This window comes from Malaya genurostris, chromosome 2 (genome assembly GCF_030247185.1).
Source record: "Malaya genurostris strain Urasoe2022 chromosome 2, Malgen_1.1, whole genome shotgun sequence".
Lineage (NCBI taxonomy): Eukaryota > Metazoa > Arthropoda > Insecta > Diptera > Culicidae > Malaya > Malaya genurostris.
The window spans coordinates 84,062,205-84,082,973 of record NC_080571.1 but is presented as its reverse complement, the minus strand read 5'-3'; the positions used below and the strand labels follow the sequence as shown (position 1 = coordinate 84,082,973).

The window sequence follows — 20,769 nt, the reverse complement described above, 5'->3', positions numbered from 1 at the left end:
TTGTTTTCAAGATTGTTTAGGGGAGGGGGAGGATTCTTTGTTAACTTTATATGAGCTTATCAAAGTACTAAAAAACATTGAGCGACAAATTAAAAATTACCATAACTAATTAGTAACTATTTAGCAACAAAATATCAACTGGGTTTCGATTTGTTTTTAAGCTTATTTTGGAGGGATGCTTTGTTAATTTCATCTGAAGTTAGCGGAGTACTCGAAACAAATTAAACAAAATTAATTAACAACTTCCAAATTACCGTAACTTATTAGAAACTAACTAGCAACAAATTATTGTTCGTTAATCATGGCTGGACACCTTCGAGGCATACTTTGAGAGAGATTTTGCGAGTATTTTTCTGAAAACGATTTTCAAATTAGTGAATTCAGCGAACAAGCTGTTTCAAATTGTGTTGTCGGTTTTTCCCAAGCTTCATCTTCATTTGAGCCCAAACGTTTTCATTTGGATTGGCATCGGGCGACTGAGAGGGCCAACCCACGCTCACGACACCATTTTGCTCCTTTGCCCATTCAAGACGTTTTCGCACATGTTTTTCACTCAACCTCGGTTTTTGCAAAGTACTTCGAAATTTCAAATTATTTGCGATCAAATGTCTGCGAACAGTTAGTACGATACATTTAAACATGTTTTGGCCAATTTTGAAGCACCTTCACGTAAAGTTAATGTCGGATTCTTCAAACACAGGTCAAAAAACACGTTTTCGTCTTTTTCCGACAATACATCGACAGAGTCGCGATTTGAAAAGTCGTCGACATTTTTCACCTCTTTAAACAGATTCACCCACTTACTCACAAACTGTTTCGACTTTTTCATGTATTTCGCCGTGGCAGCTTGGGTTATTTTGGAACATTTTGGGTGCGAGCACAAAAAAACTGCTTCGAAGCGCGTAGCGTACGCGGTACTCATTTTGGAAAAAATGCTGAAATCGAATTGTAAACAATAGTCAGTTGAATTATTCCTACATTGCATCAAGGACACTACTGCCCTCTGTGTTAAAAGAAAAATCACACAATTCCACTTTACCGATCGCGAGTAATCGTGATCACGCTCTTATGTAACAGACTGTATAGTAGAAATGACGTAATTGACAAACATCAATTTTTTTTAAACGCTCACTTTTATAAGAGACGGCATAAACTATTTCAACAAGTTTAAGCTTATATTAGATTATTGATCAAGTTCGATGATCTTATGGCTAACTATAACTGTATATAAAATCGTATAAGTGACGCAACCACGAAATAGCACTACTTTATATCCGCACAATTTTATCAAATTTGACCAATTGTATCTCCGGAATCGGAAGTTCAAATGAAATATGTTCAATACATGTGATTTAAGGAATTTATATCAAAAATGAATTCAAATTTATCTTAATGAACAAAAAAAGGTTCAAATGAAACTGCGTGAATGACAAGAAAAAGAAATTATCACACCACAAGGTGAATGAAGAATAATTTTATTTCTCTTCATTCATTTTCTCAGATGGCTGAACCGATTTCAATAAACTTAGGCACATTTGAAAGCTACTCCTAAGCTGTTAATCCAGCTCGTATATCAATTAACTGTCAATTCTAGTTTCAGAGATATAATGTTAAAAGTGACGTAACCGAGGAAATGATTTTTTTTCTGCTCAATTTTCTCTGAGATGGCTGAACCTATTTCAACAAACTCAGGTTCGTTTAAAACTATTGGGTTGTGAATCAGGATCGAAGTTCTGAGATATAATGGTATAAGTGACATAACTAACAAAACGCTTTTTTTCTTATCGCTTAATTTCCTTAGAAAAGGCTAGACCGATTTCAATAAACTTAGGCTCATTTGAAAGCTTATTTTAAGTTGTAAATCTTGTTCACAGATCAAATCATGTTATTTTTTGACAGATATTCATATAAGTGACGCAACTGACATAACGCATTTTTTCTCTGCGTTCAATTTGCTCGGAAACAACAAAACCGATTTTAATAAAACTGGGATGTATACTGAAAGCTGTGGATCAAGTTCCAAGATTAAATAACTATCAATTCTAGTTCTGAAGATATAATGGAATAAGTGACGTAACCGACCAAATACATTGTTTTCTCCCCGCTCAATATTCTCGAAATAACTGAACCAATTTTAACTAGCTACTTTTAGGCTGTGAATCAAGTTCGAAGGCCAAATGGCTATCGCTTTTGGTTCCGGAAATGTAACGGTATAAGCGACGTATCCACCGAAGCGCACTTTTTTTCCTCTCTCAACAAAACTTATGCTCGATAGATAGCTACTATGGGTTTGTGGAGCTAGTTCGAAGATCAAATGGGGCTGACACTTCTGATTTCAGAGATATAATCGTATAAGTGACGTAAACGACAAATAGGTTTTTTTCTCTTTCTGCACGATGTGTTAGCGACGGAAGCGCTAATACACGCTTTTGTGAATTGGCCGAATCAGGTTACTCCCAAAACCAGTCGAAGTTAGGATCAGAAATTATCCTAATGAAAAAAATATGTTTTAATGAGCATTTAAATTATAAGAGGAAGGCTGTATCACATCACTAGGTGTATTAGGAAGAGGGTTTTGCCTTTCTCTATAGAAATGTATTAGAGTTGCTGGGAAAACCGACTTTCGAACGGAGCATCGGAGACCCATAGTGTTATATACCATTCGACTCAGTTCGACGAGATAGGAAAATGTCTGTGTGTGTGCACTTTTAGAAGATATTTGAACGCGCTCAATTTTCTCAGGGATGGCTGAACCGATTTTAACAAACTTGGGCTCGTTTGAAAGCTACTGTTGGGCCATTGATCAAGTTCAAAGATCAAATGGCTGTGACTTTTGGTTCCAGGGATATGACGATATAAGTGACGTAACCGACAAAATACGTTGATTTCTACTGCTCTTATACATATAAGGGGCTGTCCATAAAAGACGTAACGCCAAAAGGGGGAGAGAGGTGTTTCATAAAACGTGACCTTTTGTGACAGGGGGAAGGAGGGGAGGTTTTTGGTATGTGACGTCCAATATTTTCAATGAGCGCATTTTTGAAATACCTAATTATATTACTGCTTTGCCCTATTTACTGAAAAAATCTCCACAATAAACGTTTACATTCTAAAGGAAAACGTGTATTTGTTGATGTAAAAGCTTCTTCTTGTAAATTAGGAAATGAATGATGCAGGAAATCATTTCTGTTGTGATCAGCAAAAGTGCACGGAGGTGTGAGTAAATTAGCGAAATTAATAAATGTTGCCTAATATGAGTAAAAAAAAAGATGCCTTTAAACGGTTTAGCTTAAGTTATGCACTGACAATTTTTTCAGTAATTTGATTTTCTAGCATTGATAGTATATCATAAGAATTTCTCTTATCTGATTCTGATGCCGTTTATTCAATTGTACTCCATTTGAAAAGGGAACGTGTGACGGAAAATATGTACCGACAATGATCGATGTGATTTAAAATTCACTAATCAACTGATCATGAAAAGATTCTTCGGCAGTGATCTCGTTTTGATGAGGTTTTGGTCTTTATTTTCTCAGCCCTGTATGCTACACTAAGAAAATATTATTCTTTACCTAAAACAATAATATATCTGTGTACCCCTAGGAGGAATGAAACATATGATTTAAATGTTTCATCAATTCTAACCAAATACTTTTGTTAATTTATATAATTGATATTAATAAAATAATTCCGATCATTTGGTGTTTTAGGGATATTTTTTAATCTAATGACAGCATGTAATAAATCGATTTTCCCCTCATATTTGTATGATTTGTCATACATATTGAGAATGTATTGAGATGAATTTTATTTATTTTAAATTCGTGACATGTGACATAAGGGGGGTGGGGGGTCTTTGCTTCTGTGACAATTTGTGACAAAGGGGGGATGGGGAGTCAAAAATCGTCAAAAAAAAGCGTGACGTCTTTTATGGACAGCCCCTAAGGGTGCCAATATTTTTGGATCACCTCTAATTTCGTAAAGCGCTAGCGCTCAAAAGTTTAAGCACATCGAAAAATGTCCTCATGCAAAATTTGAGCTTAATCGGACATGCGTAAGGTCGTCCCGGAAAGTCGATATTAAAAAAAAATTTTTTTTTCGAGATGACAATAAATCTCGATGTTTCATGCAATTCTAAGACTTTTGTCATCAAAATATTTTTTTTTTCGATTTCGAAAATTTCATTTCAAGATATATGAAAATTCCACTAAGTGGAATTTTTTTTTTTTAGATTAGCATCACTCTTCTCATACAAATAGGCAACGCAAAAGTCAAGCACTAGTTTGGAAAAATGATGCTGACTGTGTGACATAAACACTGAAGCATGCTTTTTGAACTATTTGAATCAATCTGAATCAATTGGTGTCAAAATTAGTATCTGAAATTATATAATAAAAGTATGAAATATATTTTCATGAGACTGTTATGAAAGAAGAGAAAGGCATTATCACACCACTAGGTGGATTAAGAAGGGTTTTGAGTTAAATCTTTTAGCAACTATCAACTACATTTATTATGTTATTGTTGAAAGCAACGCAATAAAAAGTAGAAGAATGAAGGTTTACGACCGTTTATAAAAAAAAAAAAACAATAATATTACAACAATATTTTCAAATGATTATTGGTCACTTTTTGCAACGTATCGGTATTAATTTCGACAATTTCACGGCGAATGTTGTCCTGCAGATCGTAACTGTAATGTGAACTTTACGTTTACGTTTACGTAAATAGTCCCATAAATAGAAGTCACTGCTCGATAAGTCAGACGTTCGCGGCGGAAAAGGAAAACCAGAGCTTCTGGAAATAATTCGCTTGCGAGTTTTTTCCAACACTGCCAACATTTCTCGCGAGGCATATCACGTGACTCTTTTCACGCTGCTGAAACCACGTACGACTGAAAAATGGGCTTTGTCGCTCATCATTGACGATCTTTTATGGATGAAATGACAAATCTATATTGACTATTCTATAGAAGGAACAATGAGAATTTTGAAGAGCAGCCGCGTTTTTCTTACCTGCAAATATTTTTCGTCAAGAGTGATTTAACATTTCAAATAGTTGATTGAAAAACATTTACAATAGTTGATTAAAAAACGGCTGAAGTTTTTTTCGGTTATCTCGATATATAAATTGGAAATATTCATCATCACAAGTGCATTTACGAGAAGCAAAAACCCTTTTTAGTCATCTAGAGGTTTTGGTTACTACTAAATGGTTTTCACTGAGTGCACATTTTCTTTTATTTTTTAGTGTAACTAAGGTTGAATATAAATCAATAAGGAACAATTCTCCTCCTGTGGAACTGATATACAACATATACGTTATTCTTTCGAAATTCCTAAAAAGCGTGCTGCTCTGAAAACCCAACAACAATATATGCCTTCAATTTCAAAGCATATCGTACTGAGCTTCCTTCGTTCCTTCCAGAAGTGAAAGTGGAAATTTTAGTTCGATGGGAAAATTATAAACGGCTCTGCGAACCTAACGCAGTAACATCATTACCAGGGAGTCGGCCATGGTACAACAAATTGTCATATGAAGATACAAGGTCTTACAAATCAGTTGTCGTATGTTCGAGTCCCGACCTAGAAGGGTTCTCAGTGTCAGAGGGATCGTAGCACCAACCAATGAATCCAATTCTGTACGCTATAAATCGGTTGCGAATGCTTTTTCTTTTTTTAGGCAAATTCTGATGAGTTTGTCGTATTTGCCAGCTTCGGCACGAAAACAATATCATTGGCTTCGTATCACTGGATTCGCGTAATGGCACGATGCCAGAACCGACCAACACAGAATGTCATCGTCGTCGACCGGAGGAAGAGCATTGACAGAATGTGACACAATGCACATTACACTTACCAAAGAATTGCATCAATTTTTACCTCCACAATTGAAAGTAATATACAAAAGAAATAAAAATAAATCTTTTTTAAGATGGGTAGGCCTTGGCTCGAACATAGAAATCCGACCAGGCCGGGGTTCGAACAATGTCGCGATTTGCTTTGAGACCAGCACTCTATGCATTGAACCGCCAAATGAGAACATGACACATGAGCTAATTTGTTCTGATTAGTGATTCTATTTATCTTTGAGCAATTTATACGACTTTATAAGACTCTATCTTCGAACACTTGAATACGACTGTACAACAAAATATCATGCATTGCAAGTAAGTCTGTGTTATTCCAATTCTTTCTCGGTATTTGTGATACGAAATTCTAAAACAAATCGGCTTGGAACACATTACTATTTTGCGAAGCATCTTTGTGAATTTTTTTTCTATTGTACTTTACTATTATTGTTGATAGACAGTATCTTCAACAAGCATTAGGTTTAGACTCAGGACTTCTGACTGCTTTTTAGTGAAATCAGATGGGAAGGCTAGAAACTAGATGGATAATTTAGTAAGACTAGTATGATTCCAGAGCATGTGTCTTCGCAAAGAACATTAAATTACTCTAGATAGAGTATTCGTAGAACAACTGATAACAATACTGAAGGTGTTTTTTTCTCAATTCATGAAACTCAAACATTGTTGAGCATGCAGAACTAGTCCAGGCTAATCTAGACTCCCGGCATAAAAAGCGCACTAACTACCGGAATGGTAACAACAAAACAAACGTAATAGCTCGCAATCGTATCTAATTGCTTCGAGTTCCGTCGAATGCTCACCGAAAACCTTCTAGACGTAGGTCAAGAATGTGCAGTGCCCGTCAAAATAAATGTAAACTCTCGTCTGGCGACGAAGCATGAAAGCAAAAACATCAAGTTGGGGCGTTTGAATGGGGGTGTATCCAGGAGATGGGCTCGTGAATAAAATGCGGAAAATATACGCAGAAAGGGTCCCTCTCCAACCAACCTTCGGTTTCATGGTTCTTCATTCGACGAGCCCCTTCTTCGCCGCCACATCCGACGTCATCGTCATCAGCATCATCATCATCATCATGGTAGAAGCAGCAGCAGCAGCAGTATCAGCATCCACAAGCAATTCCTCAATTAACCTTTTTCGCCTTTTCGTTCTGAGACTCAACGATCAGATGTTGCCCTTTCGGGTGAGTTTTCATATGCCTTTTTCAATGCCGGTCGAGCCGGTAGAGCGTTGCCGCTTCCACTTCCACAATGGCAATGGCGAACGGCTAGCTACAACCTCGAAACCAATCTGGAATCGCACGGGCGCAATCTTATCATCATATCACACCGCATTTACAGTGAACGAATCACAACCGGGGGGGATTGGTTGGTGCGCACGGCGGCAGTGGGTGGTAAAACTCCCAACCAACTCCATTCCATCCCGCCGCTGCTTTTTCCGTTTGACTCCGAACAGCCATCTATCCTATCCTAGAGAATGTTTACCCGGTTCAGTAGGGATATGATTAGGGCAAATCCAGAGGAGAGAAAGGTGTGCTCACATTTTAGCTACTTGGAGATGATAAGTGCTGTACTTAAGCGAGTTCTGCGGTTTCCCGCCCGTCGGTGTGTGGCAGCCAGCAGCCTTAGGAACGTACTTCGGTTTGAGTGCAAGGTGAGCCAGTAAAGATTGGTGTGAACGTATGCTGCTGCTGCTTCTGCTTCTGCTACTAAAGCACGACTCGTTTAACGAGTTTGCAGGGATGATTACTTTTTGCAATTCGAGTTTCCACTTCTACTAGTTAAATTCGTTTTAGGCAATTTTTACTATTTTCTTTTGTTTTCGTGAGATAAGTGGGTACACTTTTTTTTCGTTCACAGCATATGGTGTGAAATTGATCAACGGATATGTGATATAAATTCTGATGGTCTTCAGATTCACTCTTCTGTTTTTGGTATGAATTATAACATTAATTCTAAACTATACGTTTTCTATAGTTAAGCACTTGGAAAATATAAGTTTCATAAAAAACGTGGTAAATTTAGAATAACAACCGTTTAAATACTAGAGACGTTGTATAGGTTTTAAAGAGCATCGATTAACTCAAAAACACCATCTTAGATTATGGAACAAATTCATCTTTTGTAACATCGTTTTCATTCTTAAATCCGTTTTAAAAGTATCGATATTGTAAGGGGGTTCATTGCATATAGTTCAACCAAAAGCTGCATTTTAGGGTTCTGAGTAAATTTCAAACATTATTTTCGTCTATTAAATAACGAAATCCGTTCCAAAAATGTCGATATTCCGTTATATCGGAGGTCGCCATCTTGGATTTCGAAATCTGTTCTAACATCGTTTTCCGGCATCTACTATGAAAATTCATTACAAAAATATTAATTATGTGACGGATAACGAAAAATATTAAACCGAGAGTCGCCATCTTGGATTTTGTAATAATTTCAATCATCGTTTTTCGACATCCACGAGTTAAATTATGTTATGCTTATATTATGTTCCCGAAGAATATCGTTAAACCGGAAACATTTAGAAACGTTATTAAAGAATATAGTGCTGCTAGCGCACTGCTGAACAGTGTTGGGAAAAAATCAAAATCAAATTCGAAAACCGTGAAGTGATTTCCAGACAAAAAATATCGATCAGAAAATTCACCGAAGAAAAGATCACTACTGTTTTTTTTTTCGCAATAGCGATTCTCACTAAAACTGATCTTACATGGCAAAAAAACAGTTGTGAGAAGTTTACTAGTGAACATTCTCCTCGATGATATTTAAGAAAGAAGTTCGCACATTGAATACAACTGATATATCTCTCGAACAGAGCATTTTTTTTTTGGAAAATGAGCGCAGATTAACGCTACGCCAATTCAAAAGCTGCGCATGCTGTGTGTTCGATACATGAAAAATGCTGCGCTCTTGTTACTTTGATAAATCAAATTGAGTTTATTCTAGATAGTGCAGTGTAATCAACCAGCTGTAATTAAAACCACCATTCGTCGCTATAATCAACATGTGGAATGTGGAAAAAATATTGTTATTCATATTGACCACCCTACGTGCATCGAAAATATCGCATTCATTATTTCTCAGTGGCGATTCAGTTGCGAAATTATTCAGTAGAAATTTTTGCCTTTCTCTATAGAAAGGTATTAGAATTGATGGAAAACCGACTTTTGAACGGAGACTCGGAGACCTATAGTGTTATATACCATTCGACTCAGTTCGACGAGACCGGAAAATGTCTCTGTGTGTGCATGCACTTTTCGAAGATATTTATACGCGCTCAATTTTCTCAGAGATGGCTGAACCTATTTGAACAAACTTATGCTCGTTTGAAAGCTTGATCAAGTTCAAAGATCAAATGGCTGTGACTTTTGGTTTCGGAGAAATGATTGTATAAGTGAAATTAAATTTACAGAGACTTGAAATTTTTTTTCTGTTTTTGTACTGCGAGGAGCTCCGTCAGACATAAATAAAACCTTAAATATAATTAAGAATTATTCATGTACATGTAATAATTGTAGATATAGCAAGCAAATAAACAATTCATGGAAATATAAAAAATGATGTTATAATTAAATATCCAAGTATCTCAAGAACAGCTACTTTTAGAAGAAAGGATATCATGAACAAATTTATTGCCTTTAACCTGTAGAATAAAATCCTACTGTTTAAATGATTCTCTTTCAACGAGAACTTGAAATTTTGAATATATCTGTAAATTGATTTAGCTGTAACTTCTTTATTTTTCAAAATGCACGGATGGGATAGCCATCAATCTGTAGGTTTTAATAACAGCTTTAAAATAAAAATTATCAAAATAATATTAAAACCATGCTTTTTTAAACTTTTTCGGAATATTGAGAAAAAAAAATCATAATTTTTTTCAGTGTATATTATTTTTAGAATGCCCAATTGATTCCCTACAACTTCTTCCTGAACGCCGTTTTTGTACGATGAACGGTTTCCGAATTACAACGAGAAAAACTTGATCATTTGCATGCACCCGTAAACTGTTTTAGCTGTAACTTCTTCATTTTTCAAAAGGCACGGATGGGATAGCCATCAATCTGTAAATTTTTAATAAGAGCTTTAAAATAAAAATTATCAAAATAAATTAAAACCGTGATTTTTTTTTTATTTAACTTTTTCGGATAATTTTTTTCAGTGTATATTTTTTTTTAGAGTGCCCAATCGATTCCCTACAATTTCTTCCTAAACGCCATTTTTGTACAATTAACGGTTTCCGAGTTACAACGATTTGAAAAAGGCAATTTTGGTGAAATGCAAAAACACATACGCCCTTTTTAAAAATCAGTCGTGAGTCGGATTGACCTCTCCATCGGTTCAAAACTTATGGTTTGCCATACTGAAGCCATGTGCAAAGTTTCATCCAAATCGGAGAAGGTCGATTCTGATTTTGTCACTTTTTCGTCTACTCATTCCTGGAATTGCTCAGAGTGGTTGAGTAAGCCAAAGCTTCATCACTACCGGAACGGTAAACAAGGCAATATACCATGAAAAACTGTGAATTTTTGGGCAGCCATGACGCTCCCTCGCTATCCTGGCCTGATTTGGTATCTTGTCACTACGCCAAAAATATTTTGCAGTGGTATAACGCAAATGGAGTCCATGTTGTACCGAAAGAAGCGAATCCACTGGATCCGATGCTCGATATTGGGCTCTCGTGACGATACATGCACATACGAAGAAAAAGACCAAGTTTTCCAAAAAATATTCGGTTTAGCAGGCAATATGCAGCTTTGGTTGAGTTAACCAAAATTTCATTACTACCGGAACGGTAAACAAGGAAATATACCTCAAAAAATGCCTAAAGAAGCAATTGCAATAATTCCTACAAAGCCATGACGCTCCCTTGCTGTTCTGGCCTGATTTGGTACCTTGTCACTACGCCAAAGATATTTTTGAATGGTATAAAGCGAAATGTTTTCCCGAAAGAGGCCATTTCACTGGATCCGCTACTCGGAGTTGCGTCCTATCGAGCGGTATAGGTCTCTCGTGACGAAATCTCGAGCTAGATCGGTTGCAAAGAAGTCTGCACAGACCCTAATGACAGGTGTAAAACTCGTAGTTTCTTCATGAAGCCTAATTAATTAACTGTAATTAGTTTTAAGATGACTAATAATGCATAATTAAACAAATCAATGCATTTTACCAGAAAGAAATAATGAAAATGAATAGATCTGTATCTTTCAAATAACGCTTAGTTTTGTGATTGAAACGTACAGAAATGTAAAGTAATGTTATGTTTAATTACCTGCTTCAAATATGTGCATGAAAATAGATGTAAATTCACAAAATATTTGTATCTGTGTTGGATTAAACTAACAGCAAACAAGATTTATTGAATGTTTAATCCTTATGCACGAGTTTCGATGAGGCGAATTGAAAATTAAACTTACCTAAAATTTAGTATGTATCCATAGCACAAAAAAAACTAACCTCCAAATAACAAAAAAAAAACTCGATTGATGATTGTGTTGTCTGGAAATTTTTCTTCTTCACTAAGGATGATATTTTGAGTTATCATTTACATTCGGAATGGTTTGATTGGCAAAACAATTTTATCCCGGATAGGAAAAGGTAAAAGTTCGCCTTTTTGGTATTTATTTTGCAAACTTTTCATTTCTGCTGCTGTTTTATCTTTTGACTTTTCTACTAACTTGTGTGGATAATAGTTTATGAAACCACAAAACGCGCAAACTAAAGACTGTCGCAAAAAGTATGGACGCTCTTTGATTTCGCTGTAAATAATTCACAAGTGTTAGATATTCGAATTGTATTCGATTTACTGATAATGTTAGACTACAACAACAAAACATTATTCTCAACATTTGCTACTTAGCCATTGTAGACTAGCTGGCGCACCTTCTTGCGAACGTTCCTCATTAAATTCCGTACAGACTTCTTGGAGACAAGTTTTGACACATTTTTTCAATCTTTTACGAACTGTTGAATGTCTGCCGAGACATGTTTCCTAAGATGTGCCTTCGTTAATGCCCAAAATTCCTCAATTGATCGAAGTTGTGGGCAATTTGGTGGATTCATGTCTTTTGCGACGAAAGTGACATTTTTGGTAGTAAACCATTCCAGCGTTGATTTCGAGTAGTGGCAAGAAGCAAGATCTGGCCAGAAGACAACAGGATCCTTGTGGCTTCGAATCATGGGTAGAAGTCGTTTTTGTAAACATTCCTTGATGTATATTTCGCTGTTCATTGAAGCAGTGGTGATGAAGGGTTTCGAAATCTTACCGCAGCTACAAATTGCTTGCCAGTCCATAGCTTTCTTACCAAATTTTTCGACTTCAATCGATGTCTCGGACTGGTTTAATACTTGCCCTTCTCGCACCGTATAATATTGTGGTCCCGGCAAGGATTTGTAATCGAGTTTCACGTAGGTTTCGTCGTCCATGATTATGCAGTTCAAATTTCCAGCAAGAAGCGTATTGTACAGCTTTTGAACCCTCGGCCTGATCGATGCTTGTTGTTTCGGACTACGTTTTGGTTGTTTCTGCTTCTTATTGGTTCGAAGATTCAAGCGTTCTTTAGCACGAAGAACATTTGACTTCGAAGTGTCCATTTTTTTGGCCACATCCCGAACTGAAACCTCTTTCTTTTGCTCGAACGCCTTCAGTATACGTTTATCCAACTGAGGGTTAGCACGACCTTTATTTCGACCCGTTTTCGGTTTATCGTCAAAGGTGTTATCCTCACCGAACTTCCTGATTGCATTTCTCACGGTTTTTTCACTTACTTCTTCCATTTTTGCTATCTTTCTTAGTGACAGTCCGCGTTCTGTGCACCATTTGTACACAATTTTTCGACGTTGTTCTACTGAAAGTCCACGCATTTCGAAACAAACTAATGAAAACGAATAAACAACTGCACAAGTGATTAGAGAAAATTGACAGATTCTGAACCATTGTGAAATGGCAGCGGTTTTTGGTTGCGTCCATACTTTCTGGGACAGTCTTTAACCGCAAACCGATCAAATACTATCCCCAATCGTCCCGAAGGGTATGCGGTTTCGTCGTTTTTTTATAGTTTAACCGATTGTGATTGTGCGTCGCTTGTTCGAAGCAGAATATTACCTACATTGGTTTATCAAAAACAAAGTCCAGCGGTTTAATAGAAATCCACAAATTCAAATGTCAAAACTATTAACGAATCTTTGTTTTGAGCGAAAGTCAACATTGCTTATCGGAATCATGTGTATGTCTTCTAGTATGAAAGCACAACTAAGACATATCGCATAGCGGCTTCTAGTCAACAAGTGAAGCCTTCTTCAACGGAGGAACTGCAATCACAAAACAAAAAAAAACAAACGACACCAAAAGTCATTTTAGCAACCAGAAACACCGAATCCCTTTTCCTTCATGCATTATGTAACAGCCAACGGTTTCCGATTCCTTTTCTTCCACACACAGACACATACGCACCCACTAGGATTAACTGCGAGGCTGACTGCACGTATCCTCGTTATTTCCATGCCAGCGTTACTGCTTCCACGCGTCAAACCAATCGATTTCAACAACCTTGCGGTGGATTATCGGGCAACTCTTGTTGGAATGTGTTGGATGGATGTACGCGAAGAAAGGTGGAACGGGGAAGGGAACGACGGTTCGTTTCATTCAGGAAAACTCCTATAACACACAGCTGCCGAAAATTCAAATTGGCAATAAAATCCTGACAACGAGGATCGTCGTCGATGCGGCACATAGGCAAAAGTAGCAACCGGAGAACGAGTTATGGGGGGCACGCCGATTTCATCGCACCGCTCCCTCTCTTTTACAGGCTCCCAGGGCGATCGTTATCTTCCTTTTTCGTTTTTTTTGACCGATTTTACGATGCACCTTGTGCCATTAAAAAGCAGCTCCTTCGCCCCAGAACCCGACGGTAGTCCGCTGCCGACGACGACCCGGGAGAAAGGAGAATAAAATGGCAATAAAACAATCAACTTTGCTCGTTTCCTTCGCCGAGAATATGTACTTTTTACAGACTTTATACTTACTTTCGCTTCCTTGGAAGAGGTGCTGTGTGGTGTGCGAAAATGAGCGAAAGAGAAGGATCGGTACCCCCCCCATCCCCCGTGCGGGTATTAACCGAGCAACTCCTTTCCATAATACATAAATGTACACACCGGGGCTGGTGATTTCCGTCGTTCCGTTTTATTCTTTACATCTTTTATGACCCAGTTGGTTGGGCGCGGTGAGTTTGGCGTGCAAAAAAAAAAAATACTGGATCTCGAGAAGCAAGGTGATTGTTTTCATTCGTGTTCTGTTTTTTTTTCGGCGAAGTGTACAGGTACTTTTCACAGAAAGCCAAAATTAACTGCTTTGACTGCGCGATGGAGGTCGCATAAATTTTCCTGCGTTCGTAGATTGTTTCCTGGCACTACTACTGGCGGAGGTTCGCCTAACCGCTGCCACGGCATTTCCGGTTTTCGTCTTACGACTTTTTAATTTGAGTGCAAACCAGCCAGGAAAAATCACCGACCTATTGGTGCAAGCATAGGGAAATCAGCAGCAGTAGGGCGCGGACAGTTTGACTGAAAGGGATAAACGAACGAACCAGGTCCTTTATGCTTTTACTGCAAGGGTCATGATGTTGGAGCGGAGGGAAGGGTGGTAGAATATCCTCATATGGCGCCGTCCGCATAATTAAATACCAATCAGACTAATTGAAAGCTATCCGAGAATTGGAAAATGATTGCAAATGAAATTAGTCAAAGGGAAGTAACTGTTGGAGGTAGGAGGCGGAAACAATTTCGTTCTGTGAGCAACCAAAACGGTCCGGAAAACACATGAAAGGGTACTGCTTGTAGGGTGGTAGTTTTCTGTGAGATCCGTGCTTTCCGGTTTGGTAAACCGATATGCAATAAATCAACTATCACGATGGATATTAATTAGCATTTCTTATTGTTTGGCAATTTCAAAACTCGTCTTTCCATTCTTTAAAGTTGAACGATAATTGAAAGATTCTTATCGAAATCAATTCTGAATCTTAGCAACCTGCGACGAATCGATACTTTTCAACTCGCCAACACCACAACCGTCATTAACGTTTCGTCTGTGATCGACTCAACATGGCGTCTCTAATGTTGCCCGCAATGATCAGAATTTTGGAGGACTCCGGTGATTCGGGTACGTATTTTAGCTGCTGCCTGCTGCGAACCGTTTTCAATTTCAATTGTGTACGTTTTCGTTAAACACCCGTAAATCCCCGCTGCAGGTGTTACCATTCGAGCTTTGCTATCGCATGTTCGCAATCTACCCGCCTATCGAACAGTTCCGGGCCATGATGTGCGCCAAACTTTCGACGAGAAGCTGGAAATCGCAAATGCCTACGGTTTGGTTTCACTGCGTGGAGATCGCGTCCGGCTGACGGTAAACTGTCGTACCACGGAAGCACCCAGTTTCTGTTCAGCTCTGTCGACACTGGAAGCGGAACTTAACCCGCCAGCCGATACGACAGCCAATCACCGACACGTCACAGCGTCACACCCCCAGCAGCGAGAGTCGACCCATAGCTCCGTTTCGGGAACACCCGTTGTTAGACTAGCGGCGCCACGATCTAGAAGTGCAGGACGACGCCGCTCCCGTCGGCGATCAGCTTCTCGGTCCCGATCTCGTTCCCGTGCACGTGCCCGTCGCTGAAGTTCGTTCTCGAGAAAACGTTTTCGCTTGAGCTAATTTGAGCTAAATTTTTGGTCATGTGAAATTTTTCGGTGTTTATTTAATAAAATATAATTTTTTTATTCAAAAAAACGAAGCTAAATTGATTTTCCGCTCAATTCTACTCTAGACGGTACAGGAAAATAGTAAATTTCTTTTGAAGGTAAATTTTTCAGGATGTTTTATAACTGAGCAAATCCTGAAATAAATTACAACTCATCAGACGTCGATGGCAATGAAACTTCGATGAAGATGGAGAGACAGATGGAGAGACCAATTCGACTTAAAACTGATTTTCGAGAAGGGCGAATGTATTCTTGCTGTAGAAGAAAATTAAACAAATAAAAGAATTGAATGCTCTTCCAAGAATTAAACCTGTCATTAAAACTAACATTTAACGTTCATTTGATTAGCGCCCTTATGAAAATGAAGTAGTTACTGCTAATACAATTTGAAAAACTTTGAGGCAAACACCTAGCACCCACTCGATTTTGTCCCCCACACGTACATTGAACGCGCCACTCAATTTCATAACAAAAAAATGCGCCTAGCCAAAATTTTAGTTTCCAGTTAAGGAACAAAGCTATCAATATACTCAAATTAGGAAAAATTTATTTATTCAAAACTTGCGTCAATTACACTCATAATTGGAATTCTTTGCGCTGAATATAAAAATATCACTTACATTTGAATACATAAAATTCCCAATTCAATTTTTTTTGTAATACAGGGTTGTTGCGAAAAATTTCAAAATCAAAACGCGCGAAATCCGCGCGAAGTCCAAAACTATAACGCGCTAAATCCGCGCGAAATTGAAAACTGAAACGCGCGATGTTCGAGTGAAGCGTTAGACAACCATTTTTATGCAGGTGATAATTTCCGCATAACTTGAAAATTCACTTAAATATAATTTAATAATCTGCATAAGTTTGTCATATGAACGCAATAAATAAGTCCGCATACAACACGTCACTTCAAGAAATCCCATGAAAATGATTGCAGTTTTATTCTACAGCTTTTTCGATGCTTAGTTAATTAATAAAAAATAAAAATGCTTACAATTGGGATATTGAAAGAAGTTAAACAGATTTCAGCGAAGACATTTTTTTTTTGCTTCAACATCTTGCTCGGCCATTTCCTTCTTGATAAGAATTTTAAGGTAGACCACATCAGGATGATCTGATTTACTCTTTTTACTTTCAGTTTCAAGTATAATAGCGACTTCTTCTGTTGTCGGATTTTACTCTAAATGTCTTTCTTTTCCTCCTCATCTTTTGCTCTTTTATTTGGATCAGGGAAAAGCCCATTGGAATTAGTTTAAGTCAAACTTGTTCTCCAGCAGGCATAAAACCTCCTCATCTTTTGCATCAATAGATCAAAATCATCCAAATGATACATTTCCTTAAATCTAGTGCTTCTATACTAACTAAATCTAATGAGACAGTAACATAAGAAACGATTTCTTGATAACATTACGTGATAAATGAAAGTCGAAAGAATTGAAACATTTTTTAAATATGTGGCACATGCTAGCAATTCGTTATATCCATAATTATCCGAAAAAAATAGGATCGAAGATTACGACATCGAATGACAAATTGTAACAATTGCAATTACTCGGAGTAATCGATCTGCGATTAAAGTAGGTCTGTCACAAAACTAGCCTTACAAACATCTCGATGGCCAAATAAATCGAGACCAATCAGTTTGCAGCGGTTATGGTAACTCGGTAAGTTTAAAGGATATATTCATGGAAGACGTCGGAGAGCGAATCGGACAAATTTGCGTTGAATCGCTTCAATGCGTTGGATATCGTTTTGGTAATTAGGTGACCAGATAACCGCGGCATATTCCAGTTGAGTGAACTAAAGCGCAGTACGGAGCTTACAAGCAATGTACATCAGAGATTTTTTTAGTAACGCGAATAATGAATCCTAATAGCTTAGAGGTTTAGAACATAGTAAGCTCTATGTGCTCTTTAAAATTTAACTTTGATTCCAGAAGAACCACCCGGGTTCTCAACAAACGATGCGCGTTCGAGAACAGTTTGTGAAATATTATAGTCGGACTTGAATACAGACTTTTTGTTACTAAAAGAGATGACGGAGCATTTAATAGCATTTAAAACCGTTTTGAAATATGAAATATGAAAGTCATCGGTAAACGATAGTTTCATACACTTGATCGAAAAATTTAGATCGTTGAGATACAATAAAATTAATAACTGTCCAAGGTGACTTCCTTGAGGAACTCCAGAGGTAACAGCAAATGGTGAGGTTGTACAATATCATTCCATGACCAGTTAGATATGATCGAATTCAAAAATAATCCGTGTAATTCCAGTCTACTTAACATGGAGATCGTTTGTGATGATTGATTTTGTCGAACGAAGCAGCGAAATCGGTGTATATAGAATCTACTTGTAGTCGTGCTTGTAAAGAACGTATGATGAAGGGAGTGCAGGTTACTAAATTTGTGGAAGTTGAAGGGTTTGGCATGCATCTATGTTGAGTCTCAAATATGTAGTCAGAGCAACTATGTGTTATAAAATCCAGAACTATAATTTCAAACAGCTTCGATACAGAGCACAAAGCAGCAATTCTACGGTAGATGGATACTATACTCTTGTTCACATAGGATTTCTACCATATTTCAAGAAAAATTCCAAAGCGCGAAGAACAATTGAAAATGTTGGATAGTGGAACCAACAAACTATTAGAACAATTTTTTACCACCACGGATAGAAATTTTGTCCACTGAAGAAAACATTGGCTAGAACCGCCTTCTAGTACATTTTAGTTTTATCAAGGTGAAAATTCGGCCATCTGAAACGTTCGCCCATCTTTAATTTTTAAGGGGTTTCATAAAACTCACAAACTTAAAAAATTGGCAAAGAATTTTGTGGAATGATGTTTTTTGAAATTCGCGCGAAATCCGCACCATAGCATCAAAATCTTAGCAGGAACCGCGCCAAATCCGCGAAAATCGCGAAATCCGCGAAAACCGCGCGACCGTAACAACCCTGCTAATAGGAAGAAAATAAAAATCACGTCACTTCCAAGTAAAAAGTGAACGGCTTTGACCTATGTCGGATTTCTCAATTGGCATAATCAATGGCAGACAAATATAATTGTCTGCCATTGATTATCAATGATTAATATATGATAGCTTTAAGAACAGGATCTAAACACTGTACTGGGAAACGATATATTCTTGCATTCTTAAAACTGAAATTAAAAATATTCCGGAAATAAGAACGTATCGAACAGCACAACACGGTTGGTCATAAAACCTTTCATTTGTAACTTAGAACTGTGAAAATGGAATGATTTCTTCGGTCAATGACATTCAATGAGTTTTATATTGCTCGTTTGAAGGATTTGTTTTTGTTTTAACCTTATTACGTACGTAACACGTATTGATGTTAATATTGTTCTACTTATCTTACTTTCTACTTATCAAGTTTGTAAAAATCGGTTCAGCCATCAGCAAGAACGTAGAGAGCATTATATTTTTTGCATTTTTTGCACATATCACCTTGAAACTCTGGAACCGAAAGTCAGATGCGGATTATATTTAAAAGTGTTCTATAAGAAAGTATGGACTTCTATAAGAGTCCAAGATTGTGCAAATCGCTTCAGTCAGCTGTTAGAAATCCGATTTTGAAAATTTGTTTATCATTAGACAGATACGTCTATCACAACATAAATGGAACAGACAATTTTTCAATTACACTTTGTTAATGAAAGTTAGGATCAAAAACGTAACCAAAAGTTCAAGCATAAATTATCGAAAACTTCGTATTTTCGACATACCTTTAAAATCAAAGCGACGACATATGCGTTTTTATATACCAATAGATTGCATTTGATATCAGCTGTATGTTTTAGAAGAAATCAATTTCAACTTTACTGATAACGTCTCAAAAAATTCGATATTTTCACAGAATTTTTAGAATATTTGAAGTAATCGAAGAATGCAAATTTCAGCTGATGATGATGATGGTCCCGTCTCATACCCCTACAAAGGTGTGAGCAGAACGAGTTATCTAAATGATAATTAATATTTTGCACATATCTTAACCAGTAAACAAAAGAAAACGATCTGATTAATCTAGCAGGTATAGATTCTTCTTCAAAAGAACGACTGACCACAAAATAACATTCAAATATTTCGGATTTACTATCCAGGGTTAATCAAGAAAATTTCCTACCCAGGAAGATCCTTGATCACATCAGGAATCGAACCCGATATCTTTACCAGTATCAGACAGTAATTCACCTGGCCACTCCCGCCGGACCAGTTCATCGCTACACACATCAGCTACGATGGAGTAACGAGACTGCGGATGAGCAGAGCCAAGCCCAATTCCATCAACAACTGTCGATCCCAATTAATTTCCCGAATCTATTCCTTAAATTATTATCCAACCTTGCAATCAAGGTCAAGAGCAAACTTAACACACTGAATGCTAAGGCTCTTCGGCCAGTCCTGTTCGCTTTCCAAATAGTCACTACCTGCTTCGCGCGCGAGGCTCAAACGTTTGTAGACTGCTCATTATTTTTAACTCTCAAACAAACTAAAAATCCATCATCATCATACCGAACATAGTAACTTAATACGTCTCACAACAATATATATAAACAAAAAGAAAAAGAAAATACACCCTTCGTAAAAAGTGAAAAAATAAAAAATCTAACAACTTTGAACTAACTATTTGCTTACAAAGCGGTCTTTAGGTGTGAAATACATAACTTTTTGAACTCCACCAATGTCGTCGCGCGCTTGATTTCTCTTGGCATCGAATTGAAAAATCTTATTCCCCTGAACAATAATGAGTTTTGCGATCTGGCTAACAAAAAGCTTGGTGTTCCAGCATCAGGTGCGTTTCTAGTATTGTACCTATGCAAATCAGTTCCTCTTTCAACTCGATCACACAAATATCGAGGCAGCATGCCATTTAAGATCTTGAAAATAAATACCATGGTTAAGTAGTAAATTCTCTGTTTCAATGAAAGCCATTGTAATGCGTTCAGTAGAAAATCTGAGGAGGTATATCTACTACATTTTAGAATCAATCGCATGATCATATTCTGCAGTCGCTGTAATCTCAAGATTTGTGTGTTATTAGCAAGAAACAGAATGGATGGGCAAAAGTCAATGTGTGGTGAAATGACTGTTTTATACAAAAGAATCTTACTATGGGT

At 37.3% G+C, this 20,769-nt stretch overlaps 2 protein-coding genes across 8 annotated transcripts in view; one reads left to right on the top strand and one right to left on the bottom strand.

The window, feature by feature from the left end:
- LOC131427882 (trithorax group protein osa) overlaps nucleotides 1-20,769 on the bottom strand; it is a 483,794-nt gene that overhangs the window by 386,277 nt on the left and 76,748 nt on the right. The gene's annotated exons all lie outside the window — the stretch shown is intronic.
- Nucleotides 14,908-15,641, top strand: LOC131427884 (uncharacterized). Its single transcript, XM_058591450.1, has 2 exons — nucleotides 14,908-15,031; nucleotides 15,120-15,641. The coding sequence occupies exons 1-2, from the start codon at nucleotides 14,974-14,976 to the stop codon at nucleotides 15,542-15,544; spliced, it is 483 nt and encodes a 160-aa protein (XP_058447433.1). The 5' UTR covers nucleotides 14,908-14,973; the 3' UTR covers nucleotides 15,545-15,641.